This window comes from Pseudoliparis swirei, chromosome 21, assembly GCF_029220125.1.
Source record: "Pseudoliparis swirei isolate HS2019 ecotype Mariana Trench chromosome 21, NWPU_hadal_v1, whole genome shotgun sequence".
Classification (NCBI taxonomy): domain Eukaryota; kingdom Metazoa; phylum Chordata; class Actinopteri; order Perciformes; family Liparidae; genus Pseudoliparis; species Pseudoliparis swirei.
The window spans coordinates 17145767-17161137 of NC_079408.1; the positions used below are offsets into that span (position 1 = coordinate 17145767).

The 15371-nt window shown below is 43.6% G+C and overlaps 1 protein-coding gene across 3 annotated transcripts; it reads right to left on the reverse strand.

Moving 5' to 3' along the window:
* Nucleotides 1-3010: 3010 nt before the first annotated feature.
* c21h4orf54 (chromosome 21 C4orf54 homolog) lies at nucleotides 3011-11297 on the reverse strand. 3 transcript variants are annotated; one of them, XR_008835234.1, is made up of 3 exons: nucleotides 6952-11297; nucleotides 5865-5955; nucleotides 3011-4493 (listed from the first exon to the last, which is right to left on the reverse strand). XR_008835234.1 is itself a non-coding variant. In XM_056443219.1 (2 exons), the coding sequence occupies exon 1, from the start codon at nucleotides 11295-11297 to the stop codon at nucleotides 6963-6965; it is 4335 nt and encodes a 1444-aa protein (XP_056299194.1). In that variant the 3' UTR covers nucleotides 3011-4493; nucleotides 6952-6962. The 3 variants fall into 3 exon arrangements, 2 of the variants coding, with proteins under 2 accessions (XP_056299194.1, XP_056299193.1); XM_056443219.1 differs by lacking the exon at nucleotides 5865-5955; XM_056443218.1 differs by having other exon boundaries at nucleotides 3011-5955.
* Between the last annotated feature and the right edge of the window lie 4074 nt (nucleotides 11298-15371).

Here is a 15371-nt window from a genome sequence, read left to right on the forward strand (position 1 = left end):
CATGACATCTATTGTTCATCTGGTCACATGACATCTATTGTTCATCTGGTCACATGACATCTATTGTTCATCTGGTCACATGACATCTATTGTTCATCTGGTCACATGACATCTATTGTTCATCTGGTCACATGACATCTATTGTTCATCTGGTCACATGACATCTATTGTTCATCTGGTCACATGACATCTATTGTTCATCTGGTCACATGACATCTATTGTTCATCTGGTCACATGACATCTGTTGTTCATCTGGTCACATGACATCTATTGTTCATCTGGTCACATGACATCTATTGTTCATCTGGTCACATGACATCTGTTGTTCATCTGGTCACATGACATCTATTGTTCATCTGGTCACATGACATCTATTGTTCATCTGGTCACATGACATCTATTGTTCATCTGGTCACATGACATCTATTGTTCATCTGGTCACATGACATCTATTGTTCATCTGGTCACATGACATCTATTGTTCATCTGGTCACATGACATCTATTGTTCATCTGGTCACATGACATCTATTGTTCATCTGGTCACATGACATCTATTGTTCATCTGGTCACATGACATCTATTGTTCATCTGGTCACATGACATCTATTGTTCATCTGGTCACATGACATCTATTGTTCATCTGGTCACATGACATCTATTGTTCATCTGGTCACATGACATCTATTGTTCATCTGGTCACATGACATCTATTGTTCATCTGGTCACATGACATCTATTGATCATCTGGTCACATGACATCTATTGTTCATCTGGTCACATGACATCTATTGTTCATCTGGTCACATGACATCTATTGTTCATCTGGTCACATGACATCTATTGTTCACCTGGTCACATGACATCTATTGTTCATCTAGTCACATGACATCTATTGTTCATCTGGTCACATGACATCTATTGTTCATCTGGTCACATGACATCTATTGTTCATCTGGTCTCATGACATCTATTGTTCATCTGGTCTCATGACATCTATTGTTCATCTGGTCACATGACATCTATTGTTCATCTGGTCACATGACATCTATTGTTCATCTGGTCACATGACATCTATTGTTCATCTGGTCACATGACATCTATTGTTCATCTGGTCACATGACATCTATTGTTCATCTGGTCACATGACATCTATTGTTCATCTGGTCTCATGACATCTATTGTTCATCTGGTCACATGACATCTATTGTTCATCTGGTCACATGACATCTATTGTTCATCTGGTCACATGACATCTATTGATCATCTAGTCTCATGACATCTATTGTTCATCTGGTCACATGACATCTATTGTTCATCTGGTCACATGACATCTATTGTTCATCTGGTCACATGACATCTATTGTTCATGTGGTCACATGACATCTATTGTTCATCTGGTCTCATGACATCTATTGTTCATCTGGTCACATGACATCTATTGTTCATCTGGTCACATGACATCTATTGTTCATCTGGTCACATGACATCTATTGTTCATCTGGTCACATGACATCTATTGTTCATCTGGTCACATGACATCTATTGTTCATCTGGTCACATGACATCTATTGATCATCTGGTCACATGACATCTATTGTTCATCTGGTCACATGACATCTATTGATCATCTGGTCACATGACATCTGTTGTTCATCTGGTCACATGACATCTATTGTTCATCTGGTCACATGACATCTATTGTTCATCTGGTCACATGACATCTATTGTTCATCTGGTCACATGACATCTATTGTTCATCTGGTCACATGACATCTGTTGTTCATCTGGTCACATGACATCTATTGTTCATCTGGTCACATGACATCTATTGTTCATCTGGTCACATGACATCTATTGTTCATCTGGTCACATGACATCTGTTGTTCATCTGGTCACATGACATCTGTTGTTCATCTGGTCACATGACATCTATTGTTCATCTGGTCACATGACATCTATTGTTCATCTGGTCACATGACATCTATTGTTCATCTGGTCACATGACATCTATTGTTCATCTGGTCTCATGACATCTATTGATCATCTGGTCACATGACATCTATTGTTCATCTGGACACATGACATTCTTCTGTCCATCCTGGAGAGGGATCCTCCTCTGTTGCTCTCCTGAAGGTTTCTTCCCTTTTTCCCCCATGAAAGGGTTTTTTCTATCTCTGGGGAGTTGTTCCTGATCCGATGTGAGGTCAAAGGTCAGGGATGTCGTATGTGTACAGATGGTAAAGCCCTCTGAGGGGAGTTTGTAATTTGTGCTATTGGGCTATACAAAATAATCTGAATTGAATTAAATATACATAGTTTTGGGAGACCAAAAACTAGACTCAAAAGTTACATTGAATTAATGAAAACTGAAAAAACACAATAAATAAACAGATGTTTTCATGTTTAATTTTGCCAGTTAGTATCCAGGAAGTAAACAAAAAAGACAATCTATATAATATCTATACTATATATATATATATGTGTGTGTATGTGTATTTGTATATGAGGGCACGCAGAACGAGTAAACAGTAAAAATCTAAACCGAGCACATAGTTTAGGAGTAATAGTTTAGGAGCACATAGTTTAGGAGTAATATTGAATTACAAGTTCAGGAATATGGGAACTCCTCGTGACTGAAAGAACGAGGTTGCTGATACAAGTGAGGGAGCAAGGCTCAGTCTTAGAGATAGGGTAAGGAGATGAGTTTCATCAGGAGGGCTCAGCCTTAGAGTTGGGTCAGGAGATGAGTTTCCTCTGTAGGTGGGCCGGGCTCAGCCTTAGACATAGGGTCAGGAGATGAGTTTCCTCTGTAGGGGGGCCGGGCTCAGCCTTAGACATAGGGTCAGGAGATGAGTTTCCTCTGTAGGGGGGCCGGGCTCAGCCTTAGACATAGGGTCAGGAGATGAGTTTCCTCTGTAGGGGGGCCGGGCTCAGCCTTAGACATAGGGTCAGGAGATGAGTTTCCTCTGTAGGGGGGCCGGGCTCAGCCTTAGACATAGGGTCAGGAGATGACTTGGAGTTGAGCCGCTACTCCTTTGAGTCCAAAGTAGTCAGCTGAGCTCGTTCGGGCATCTCATCAACATGCTTCCTGGGCGCCTCCCGCTGGAGGTTTTCTGGGCACGCTCCACTGGGTGGAGACCCCGGGCTGGAGGGATTATATCTCTCTGCTGGCCTGGATCCCCCAGAATGAGCTGGAAAATGTTGCGGTTGAGAGGGAAGCGTGGTCAGCTGCCGCCGCCACCCGACCCCTGTTTAGCGGCTGATAGTGGACGGATGGAATATGCAACTGATATTCAGAATTAAAGTAGGGAATTAGGATTAATTAAAAACAAGCCAGGCTTATATATATATATAACCACTCAAATAAGACTTGTTCAGTGTCATATCTGTCGTGGTCTCTCATGTGCAGCATACAAGATGACACATCATAATATTAGGTTTTCCTAATGCTGATAATGAATCCATGCTTTTAGTGAGCATACTGTAAACAACAAGTTACTTTACCTCAAAACAATGTCACTTTTCATCAGGAGTCGTATTGTTCCCATCAACAAACTTGTTTCCTTATTTGTTTTTGCACGGTTTATAAATCCATATTATTGATTAGCTTTCGGAATCTTTTTGCTTGCTATATTCAATGTTTATTCACATACTTCAGCAGCTATAACAAATGATCTAAGAGTAAAAACAATGTACAATGTCTTTGTAAGTAACATTTTTGACCCTTTAATTTAGACTTTCTCCAATCAGATTATATAATATGTTCATAGACTGCAGTAGGGGCAGAAAAGGAGCAAGATTTACATCCAGAACAGGGACCAGGGTTATCAGAAAACAGCAAACATCTCAATTCAAACTAAAACACCAAACACAACCTTCATCATCCATTCATCTCAATATATCACAATATCTTTCACTTCTTTATACGTCTTCTAACATGAATCACAATGATCTGTTCACACATGAGGGGGTAAACTTTTACAGCAGCATGGTCATTGAGGCGTTGGGTTGGACTCGAGGCACACAGACCGCCGAGTAGCAAACATTCAGTCAAAGGAACGGAGGGACTGGCCAGCAGATCCAGTCTGAACCAGTTCAAGTACAAAACAGAAAGTCAAAAAACTAAATTATGAAACAGTGATACATGTAGAAATACATGTTCAACACACACATTGCATCAGTCATATCATGTTTATGACTTAGAACCCATCCTGAGGGGACCATGAATATGTATATTTATTGTTGTGGGAATCCACCCAAAGGTCGCTAGGATGCATCCTCTGGGGACCGAGAACATCTGTGCAACCCATCTCACAGTTAGAGATAATAATCCTTTATTAGTCCTGCAGTGGGTAATTAGGGGATTACAGCAGCATGGGGTACAGACATAGTCAAAAAGATATTTAAGTTGCTAAAAAATACATAACAAACAGCCAATTGCTGACAGGCAACACACCGACACACACAGAAGGGTCCTTCCCGTCCAGAGCCTGCAGGGAAGAGTTTAAAGAAATCTATTAGGACATAGTTTTACTTTGCAAACAATCTGTACCTTTATAAACCTGCAATGTGTTTCTCTCTCCACAGAACACAACATGGTGTGTTTGAAGTACACAGTTCAAAAGTTTGGGGTCACTTAGAAATGTCCTTATTATTCAAAGCACTGTTTTTATCAATGAAGATACATTAAATGAATCATAAACTCTCTACATGTTAATGTGTAAATGACTATTCTCTGGTGTTAATGAAGTCTCTACAGAGGTGTGTAGAGGCCCATCTCCAGTGTTCTCATGATACATTGTGTTATCGCCTTAGAAGACTAACGGAGGGGTAGAAACCCCGGGAGAACCATTTTTATGTGAGCGCAGCTGAAAACAGTTATGCTGGTGAAGCTATAAAACTGGCCTTCCTTTGAGCGACAAACTTGAAGAACAACATTAATATTTACAATAAAAATCATTATTTATAACCTCGTCAATGTCTTGACTATATTTTATATTCATTTTGTAATTCACCTGATAAATAAAAGTGAGTTTTCATGGAAAACACAACATTGGCTGGGTGACCCCAAACCTTTAAACGCTAGTGTAAATGACAGCAACGTCCAGCTTGACCGAATTCTGTGTTGCAGTCCCTGGAAACCCTTAAACCCCGTGAGAGCCTGGAGCTCAGAAGAGGTCCCGCTGACTCCCTCTGATTGCACTTGGATGTCTGTCCACACTCAAAGGCTCCACATGGTCGGAGAACATTGTTCCCTGACGTTCCTCACACACACAGCGTTGCATCCAGCCTGTAGGGTTTAAACTAAACCCACTCCTCCTGCCTGGAGGCATCAGGCTTCAGGGGATCAGTTTCCTTTATAAACATAACTGAACCCTCCGGTATGCGGCCCACTCAGATGAGAAGGGGAACTCCAAATGTGCTGCTGCTATGTTGCATGTTGTGTTTGTGTAATTGCTGCGCGGAGGCCATGTGAACCTGGCGTCTCACTCTCTGTGTCTCCAAATGACCGGTCCTATTAAAAGACGAGCTGCCACGCTTGATGTCCAGCAGCAGCTGAAGCGGTGCGAGTTTACACACAACGAATGCCTGCCGCCGTGCGACCTTTCACACTCGATGGCCACGGTGCGCATTCAAACACCTCGGCAGTGAATTATCTTATATCAATATAATCCTCTGCATCGCTGCTGAGCGATCAGACTTCACAGCTTGTGAGCGTGGATGCCTCGCCCAGGTGCTCAGTTGCAGACTTTTACAATCACATGGTGTCTTCTCCTGTTGCATGCTGGGCCACGATCACTTACCTTCTTAATGGCCTTTTCCAACTGACTACTAGAGAATTCATAAATAGACCTACTAACCTGCATTTGGGCGAGGTGTTAAATTGTCGCATGGGGAGTGTGCCACCGATACGTTATGTAATTACAGGCATGGTTGGGGTTAGGTAAGGGCCTATGGAGACACAGTGATCACAATTAATTAATGAATAGGACATTGGGGAAATTAATAATCATTCAATTCAATTCAGTTTATTTTGTATAGCCTGAATCACAAATTACACATTTGCCTCAGAGGGCTTTACCATCTGTACTTGTTTCTGACAGTCCCTGTCCTATGAAGACTTACAATGAAACTAAAATAATGCATCTTCACAACAGATGATTGTTATAAAATGTGATTTCAGACTGCAACTTTTTAAAAACTTGTTTTAAAAAACAAGTGATTGTGTTGTCTAATTTGAGCACTTTTAATCTGTATTAATTAGAAAAGAAACACTAAATTAATTATTCTCTGCATTGACCCATCCTTAGTTATTAAGGAGCAGAGAAGACTACAGCAGTGAAGATCCCAGCAACAATGTTATTGATCGAGTTTGTTGAACTCTGACTTAAATGTGTTGTTTAGAATTAAATGAATAAGATCCAGTGTGTGGGCTGCACGGTGGTCTCGTGACAAGCACTGTCGCCTCACAGCAAGAGGCTCCGGGTTCGGATCCCGGTCTGTGTGGAGTGTGCATGTTCTCCCAGTAGCAGCGTGGGTTCCCTCGGGTTCTACGGCTTCCTTCCCACAGTCCAAAGACACCAGCTCAAGTTATAAGACACTAAACTAGGTGAACCCTGTCTAGATGAACCCTGTCTAGGTGAACCCTGTCTAGATGAACCCTGTCTAGGTGAACCCTGTCTAGATGAACCCTGTCTAGGTGAACCCTGTCTAGATGAACCCTGTCTAGATGAACCCTGTCTAGATGAAATTGAACCATGAAATGAAAGCACTTTAAAGTTTGAATATATTGTAAGAAAAGGTTATTCATGCTTCTAATGTAACATGCATTTGTTATTATTATCACAAACTAATCATAAAGTAATTTTATCCACACGACACATGGTTCACTCAGGTCTCCTGAAACCTGATACTACGTACACAAGCTGAACAGACAGAACTCCTCACCTGCCAGGTGTTCATCTGTGCTCCAACACGAAGCTCATGGTGGTCCCGTCAAAAGAGGGCAGAGCTATGATCCGGGGCCCCTGCTGGGAGCCAATGCTGTTGAGGGGCTGCTGGACGCCGGAGAAGCCCTGCGGCGGCCTGTTGGCGGCGGCCTGCTGCTGAGCCCCGTAGGCCGCCATGAAGCAGGGACTCTCCAGGTACACGCCTCCGCCCTCCGGCTGCATCGACATCTGCGACTGCACCAGCGTCCGGGCCTGGATCACGGATGGCGTCGGCATGAAGCCCGGGTAGATCATGTAGGTGTGTCCGTACGCTCCTGGACTCAGGGCCAACGGTGACATGGGCATGGGCACCGGGGTCATGGCAGATTGCGGCATGGGCACGTCCACGTACTGGCCCGTTTCGGGGTCAAAGAGTCGCTTGGTGGCCGGCTGCACGGGAGTGTCCACCAGGTAGTAGCTCCCTGTGGTGGGATCCAGGAGCATCTTCCTCTGGGTGGCCTGGAAGGGGTCCAGAGTGGGATTGGGGGCGATGGCCGGAGAGAAGCAGTACACCTGAGGCTGATTGGTGGATAGGCCCAATGGCAAAGAGTGGTAGATGGCAGCAGGAGGGAACTCAGGTGAAGGTGTGTCCATCACAATGCTGGAGCGCCTAGGGGACCGGTTGAGGTCTTCTAAGACCCTGGCGCCGGATCCCAGGTGTCTTGAAGAAGTGTTTGGTTGAGTCTGATTTGTAAACGTGTACAATGGCGTTGGATCGGTCGATGAGACTTCTTGTTTTCTGCTGCTGGCGAGAGACTTTACCGGAATGGTTAGGTAGTTCTCGCTATCAGCTGAGGCCCTGGAGAGCTCTTGTGAGGACCACTCCACCTTGTTTGGTTTGGATGCTTCAGTGACACTTGGCTTCGTTCGTCCTACTTTTGAGGACACGGGCACTTTGGGGGACTTGGGGACGAAGCTCTTGGTGCTGAACGGTGTCGGAGTGACGGCGGTCGGCTGGGCCTTGAGGCCGAACATGTTTTTGTTCCCCGAGGCTTGCGTTGACCTCCCAACCGGCCGGTCCTCTCGGCTGCCGGGAGTCTCGAAGACCACGGGGAGGTCTTTGTCCTCTTGCCGCAGCGGGCTGCAGCCAGTGCCCGGGAACGTCGCTGGTGCTGGCGGAGTCTTGTTGAGAAAGGAGTCTCTCCTGGTTGTCCGGTCCATGCTGGACGCTCTCCCGCCGGCCTCCTCCAGTCCTCCATGCTCCTCACTGGCTATCAGGGAGAGCACGTGGCTGTCGGTCAGGAGATGCTGCTCCTTCTTCCTTTTCCATTCATTTCTTTCAAATGTATACATCTGCTCCATGGTTTTCACTGCAGCCTGGAGTTTTTCCAAAGGCCCCTGGTTGGTAATTTTTGACTCGAGTTTCTTATCCGCGATGTCTGATATTTTTTCCTGCTTCATTGAAGTCGCTCTGCTTCTGATTATGAACCCAATGTCTCCATCTGAGGAGTCATTGGAGACACCCAGGGGTGCTCTCCCTGTTGCTCTTTGCAGCTGGACACTGTCGTCGCCCTCTGGAGACGACCTGTCCATGTCCAACAGCTCCTCTTTAGAATGTTTCCCGTTATTTGTCTTCACAGACTGACATTTGATCACGATCGGGGACACAGAATTAGGATTCCGAGAGGATATGTGCTTATTTTGCTCTGAGGGGCAGTCGCTGTTATCCAAAGAGACGACTTGATAGGAACTTTTGACCATTTGACGCACGTCTGTCACCTGGTGAATGGGCGTCTGCAGCTTCCCTTTGTTCTCTCTGATGTCTCTGACCATGAAATGTGGCACTTTCTCTGCGGACTCACCCTTCAGTGCTGCAGCCAGCACCCGGCTCTGTGAGTGGTCCGCTCTGACGTCACATCCTATATTAGGAGCGCGCAGTCTGGACACGCCAAAAGGCTCTTTTTTATTGTCTCTAACGCTCCTTAAATTAATTTTAATTTCCGGAGATTTAGATGTGGCCGCGCTCCGCGGGTCCGCGATGTATGACGTGTTGCCAGTGCGCATATCTCCCCTGTCTCCAAATGGGGAATAACTCCTGTTCTGCAGCTGCTGTCCCGCTTCTCCGTCACCAGATAGCATTTGGATACTTGGCACAAACAAATGGGACATTTTCGTCAGTTTGCCCTGTCCCGCGGCGTTCAGCTCCCCCGCGGCCTCTCTGTCCTCAGCCGACTTCTCCGGATCGTGTTCATGATCCTCTGGCAGCTCGAGCTCCTCCTTGTCCTTCCAGCATCTGAAGGCGCTGTTATGGCTGCGGTGCAGCGGGCTTTTGGAAGCTTCCAACCCGCCTTTTTCAGTGGCCGGTTCCATCTCGTCGCGTCTCCGACTGTCGCTCCGGGAGTCACACGAGCCGCCGGCCGCGAAGTCCCCCAACTCATCCGCGCACATTATGGTGAACTCGGCGCTGCTCTCGGAGAACCTGGAGCTCTGCCTGCGCAGCTCCCTGCAGCCCTTCTCCTGGTGGCCGTCGCTCTCCGGGTGCACGGGGCCCGGGGAGAGCGTCGTATGCCGCTCGCGTATCTCCCCTCGTTCCATCTTCCGCTCCTGCTCGTACTGGATCTTTTTAGAAATTAAATTTTTGATCATGCTCGAGGCAAATGTGGCTTTCTTGTGCGTGTCTTCCATGGTGCTGGAGGGCGACTTATTGCTGGCCCCTCTCCTTGGTAAACTGTTGGTCACTTCATCCGTGGAACGTGATCCTGCAGCGTTGTGTGCACACTTAGTGATCCTTTCTCCCCCAGACATTCCTGACTTGGCATTGCAACGGAAATCCAGAGTCTCCGTGAGTGTATTCGCTCCGCTGTGGCCCTGAATGAAGTCCCCCAGCAGCTCCATTCGTTTGTATGAGTGGGGGTCTCCATTCAGAGGGACGAGCTTGTTGGAGGTGGGCGGTTTGATGCTGGCCAGCGCGATGCCCTTATAACATTTATTGTCTCTATTTTTGGCCACTGAGTTTTGATGGGAACCCACACTTTGCTCCAGCCCCCTCGGCATGTTCATGTTGACATATTTCAGGTCAACAAACGTGGCCATGCACCCGTGTATCCCTTTCCCAGCATGCTCTGATGCAGAGGACTCGCTGGAGGTGCAGACGTTGATGGCATCAAAGTACGGATATGCCAGGCTCTTGAAGGATCTGTCGGTCAGCTCGCGCACCTCCTTGTCCGCGTCGTCCGGCTCGCTGGATGCGCAGCTGGAGGACCCGGTGACCTCCTTCCCTCTCAGTCTGCGACCAAAGTGCACGCGTCCGGGCGCGGCTATGAAACACTTCGTCCTGTCACACTCCGCCTCTGCCTCCCCATCACCCCCCCTCAACACATAGCGACTCGGATCCCCGGAGCGCCCGGCATGATGGAGTATATTCCCCTGCTCGTGGATGCTGCCAGGGTCATTTATAGCTCGAGAAGTGGTCCTGATTGACAGGTGGATCTGTGCCGCGCTGTTGCCACTGCGCTGCTGCTGCTGCGGGGGCTTTGACACACTCTCATCTGAGCTGGTGAACTTGGCCCCGGCGGACGGATCACTTTCCAGCAGAGTGCTGACTGCTGCTGCTCCACCGTGAGAGCGAGGCTGGCGGGCGTGCCCCCTCTCCATCACCGCCGCGTCACCGTAATCGACAAAAGAGTACACCTGGTTGTCATTCTTCACGTCCCAGCTGGTGGAGGAGTCCACTCCCAGGTATTCTTCCTCGTGGTCAGAGAGCTCCGAGAGCTGGATTTCGTGCGTGGTGATGTAGTGAGACTCATCCTCCGTTACGCACGGGACGCAGTGGTTGGAAAGCACCAAACTATCATCGTCATCCTCCTCAACATCATCCGACTCACTTCTCCAGCTCAGATCCTTATCTCTACAGTGTAATCCATCACCTCGTGGGGGGTTGTTGCTGTCTTCTCCTTGAGACACCTCGCGCTGCGTCATGACGCGCTCGCCTCCGTCTCCAGATTCCGACTTTGCGTTAAGACATGTGAGATGTGATAGAGCAGAGGAACCCTCCTGGACATTCTCTACACATTTCCAAATGATATAATTATTTGTTGTCTTCGTTTTAATATTGGTTTTATTCTCCACCTCCTGGGTTGACTCCGTTACGCGCAGATCTCCCGCGCTGCTGCTGTAAATAAGGACAGACACGTGGTTTCTCTCACCAAAACTACAGTCCTTCTCCGGATGTGTCCCACCTGATAACTCCAAATCGACGTAATTGCTTTGGTCTTGCTCCTCCGGCGCATCCTTGTGTTTTTGGAACACGTCTTCGAACTCCTGGAGAGCCGCCGGCGTCTCCACGCAGTTTCGCTCTTTCTTCATGGCTCAACCGGCAGGTTTGACGTTACCGCGGACACGGAGCCCCCCTACACCCCCCCACCCCCCCCGGATTCCTCAGACCTTTAGGCTGATGGCGCTGCCAGGTTAGACAGACACTCTGATGACAGAGGACATTCCAGCTCAATGGAACCGAAAGCGTCTCTAAAAAGGACCAGACACATTGCTGAACAACTGTCTCCAGGCCACATGGTTCTCAAGATGGGGTTTGCTGACCAATAGGGAGTCACTGAGAGGACTCCCCTACCAAGTGAGTTCAATAAATGTAATAAACAACAAATATAAATCCCAACTAATGAGGTGCATGAATCCACTTACACACCGATTACATTAAGTATTCATTCCTGACCATGATTTAAAGGGCCAGTGTATCCTTTGGGGGGATCTTGAGCATAAAAGGAATATTATAATCATAACCTGACTCCTGTTGTTAAATATTGTTTTTATGACCTCGGAGTGTGTGTGTGTGTGTGTGTGTGTGGGTGGGTGGGGGTGGGGTGGAGCAAAGTTACAGTGTCGGAAAGTAACTAAGTCAATTTACTGTACCAATATTGACGCATTAGTCCTTTACTTCATTATTACCTTCGCATTCTGAGAATGCGGAAGGTTAGGTTTTGATCGCTGTGTATTTATTTGTTTGTGTGTTATTCGCATTACTCAAAAAGTATTAAACCGAATCGCATGAAATTTGGTGGGACGATTGGTTATTATACGGGGACTATTTGATTATATTTTGGGATCTATCGGGTCAAAGGTCAAGGTCAAGGTCATGAAAAGGTACCAACAAAGTGGCTGCAGCGAAGGTATGCGCTCTACCGAGTGCCCGTTCTAGTTTATATTAGTTTATAATACTTCATCTCCACATGTCAGAGGGGAATATTGTGTTGACAGGAAGCGTCTCTGCCGGACCGACAGGCGACTCACGGGCTGTTTTTAAAAGTACAGGCAGCTCAGATGAATCGCTGATAAACAGCTTGGAGATAAACAGCCACATCGGATTTCCTGATCCGATGTGAGGTCAAAGGTCAAGGATGTCGTATGTGTACAGATGGTAAAGCCCTCTGAGGATAATTGTTGATGTTGGGCGATACACATTTAATTAAATTGAATTGAATTGGAAGATGGTATAGGTCACATAAATAGGTCACATGTAATAAAGGAATGATTATTTTTAGAGAGCTCTGACTTGACACATCTCTGGGAACCCTTGTGTGGTTTCTTGACACTGAAAGTGTTTTAATTCTCAATTCAAATTTAAAATGAAATTAATTGATGGAATTAAAAATGCAGTATGTACAGCACGCTTTACTTAGGCGTCCAGCTGGCGTACCCTCTGAGTGAGGCAACATGGCTTCTATAACAATTAAAGGGATACTCCGGCAATTTAAGATTGCATTTCAATGACGTTGAGGAGGAAACCGGCTCTCCAGCTCGAGAACGTGCTGGATCCACTTCACATGACTCCAGACGCTACATCTCTGAACCAAAAACACAGTTCATATCAATATTTCTAAATATGTCTCTATCAAAGTAGTGTTTTAATCACTTGTTTAGGTTTAGTAAAATATTATGGATTGGGTTTAAATAAGTAGGTTGGACACCACGGACACTGTATAATATTTTTTACTGTCAGAGATCACTATTAAACCCTCTGATAAAAACATAAATATATGAAAATACAGAAATAGGTTCCCCCTAAAATAAAATAATAATATCGGAACAGTAAGACTGAATGTCAACAGAACCTCAACAGAATCTCAGCAGAACCTCAACAGAACCTCTATAGCTGGACATATTTCTCACTGTGAGTTCTTCACCTTTCACATGACAGTCATATGATCCACTGTCAATATGAGACTATTGATACGTGCAGCTTCAACCACAATTTTCACCAATTAATGCTGCAAGCTACATTGAAGATAATTCCAAATATATGATGAGAACAGGAATGAGAGTAACAATGACTTCAGTGTCAGTACATGAGGCGAATATTTAACTTCTGTAGTTTACACTGCAGGAGTCTATGGAAAATAATAACTGGGACTACTGACACTAATTAAGGGCCCTGAACTCACCACCAGGCTCCAGGCACCCCAGTCTTTGAACTCACCACCAGGCTCCAGGCTCCCCAGTCTTTGCTGCCTGCCAACAGTGTAAATACAGCTGATACTGAGTGGGAAACACAACCCTGACCAACTGTTTAATGTGAATGTAACTTCATGACAGCACATTTCAATGTGATTGTAAATTGAACAAATTCATATTTCTAGCACTGTGATATTTGTCTTATTGTCTTATTTGTCTTATTGTCATATTGTCAAATTGTCTTATTGTCGTATTTGTCTTATTGTCATATTGTCATATTGTCTTATTGTCATATTGTCATATTGTCTTATTGTCTTATTGTCATATTGTCTTATTGTCGTATTTGTATTATTGTCATATTGTCTTATTGTCTTATTGTCTTATTGTCTTATTGTTGTATTTGTATTATTGTCATATTGTCTTATTGTCTTATTGTCATATTGTCTTATTGTCTTATTGTCATATTGTCTTATTGTCTTATTGTCATATTGTCTTATTGTCTTATTGTCTTATTGTCTTATTGTCTTATTGTCTTATTGTCATATTGTCTTATTGTCTTATTGTCGTATTTGTCTTATTGTCATATTGTCTTATTGTCTTATTGTCTTATTGTCATATTGTCTTATTGTCATATTGTCATATTGTCTTATTGTCGTATTTGTATTATTGTCATATTGTCTTATTGTCTTATTGTCTTATTGTCTTATTGTCTTATTGTCATATTGTCTTATTGTCTTATTGTCATATTGTCATATTGTCTTATTGTCTTATTGTCGTATTTGTATTATTGTCTTATTGTCATATTGTCTTATTGTCTTATTGTCATATTGTCTTATTGTCTTATTGTCTTATTGTCATATTGTCTTATTGTCTTATTGTCTTATTGTCTTATTGTCATATTGTCTTATTGTCATATTGTCTTATTGTCTTATTGTCGTATTTGTCTTATTGTCTTATTGTCTTATTGTCGTATTTGTATTATTGTCTTATTGTCTTATTGTCATATTGTCATATTGTCTTATTGTCATATTGTCTTATTGTCTTATTGTCTTATTGTCATATTGTCTTATTGTCGTATTTGTCTTATTGTCATATTGTCATATTGTCTTATTGTCTTATTGTCGTATTTGTATTATTGTCATATTGTCTTATTGTCTTATTGTCTTATTGTCATATTGTCTTATTGTCTTATTGTCATATTGTCTTATTGTCTTATTGTCATATTGTCTTATTGTCATATTGTCTTATTGTCTTATTGTCATATTGTCTTATTGTCATATTGTCTTATTGTCTTATTGTCTTATTGTCATATTGTCTTATTGTCTTATTGTCTTATTGTCATATTGTCTTATTGTCTTATTGTCATATTGTCTTATTGTCTTATTGTCTTATTGTCGTATTTGTATTATTGTCTTATTGTCTTATTGTCATATTGTCATATTGTCTTATTGTCTTATTGTCGTATTTGTCTTATTGTCTTATTGTCTTATTGTCTTATTGTCTTATTGTCTTATTGTCATATTGTCTTATTGTCTTATTGTCATATTTGTATTATTGTCTTATTGTCTTATTGTCATATTGTCTTATTGTCTTATTGTCTTATTGTCTTATTGTCTTATTGTCGTATTTGTCTTATTGTCTTATTGTCGTATTTGTATTATTGTCTTATTGTCTTATTGTCATATTGTCATATTGTCTTATTGTCTTATTGTCATATTGTCTTATTGTCGTATTTGTCTTATTGTCATATTGTCATATTGTCTTATTGTCATATTGTCATATTGTCTTATTGTCTTATTGTCATATTGTCTTATTGTCTTATTGTCATATTGTCTTATTGTCTTATTGTCATATTGTCATATTGTCTTATTGTCTTATTGTCTTATTGTCTTATTGTCATATTGTCTTATTGTCTTATTGTCGTATTTGTCTTATTGTCTTATTGTCGTATTTGTATTATTGTCTTATTGTCTT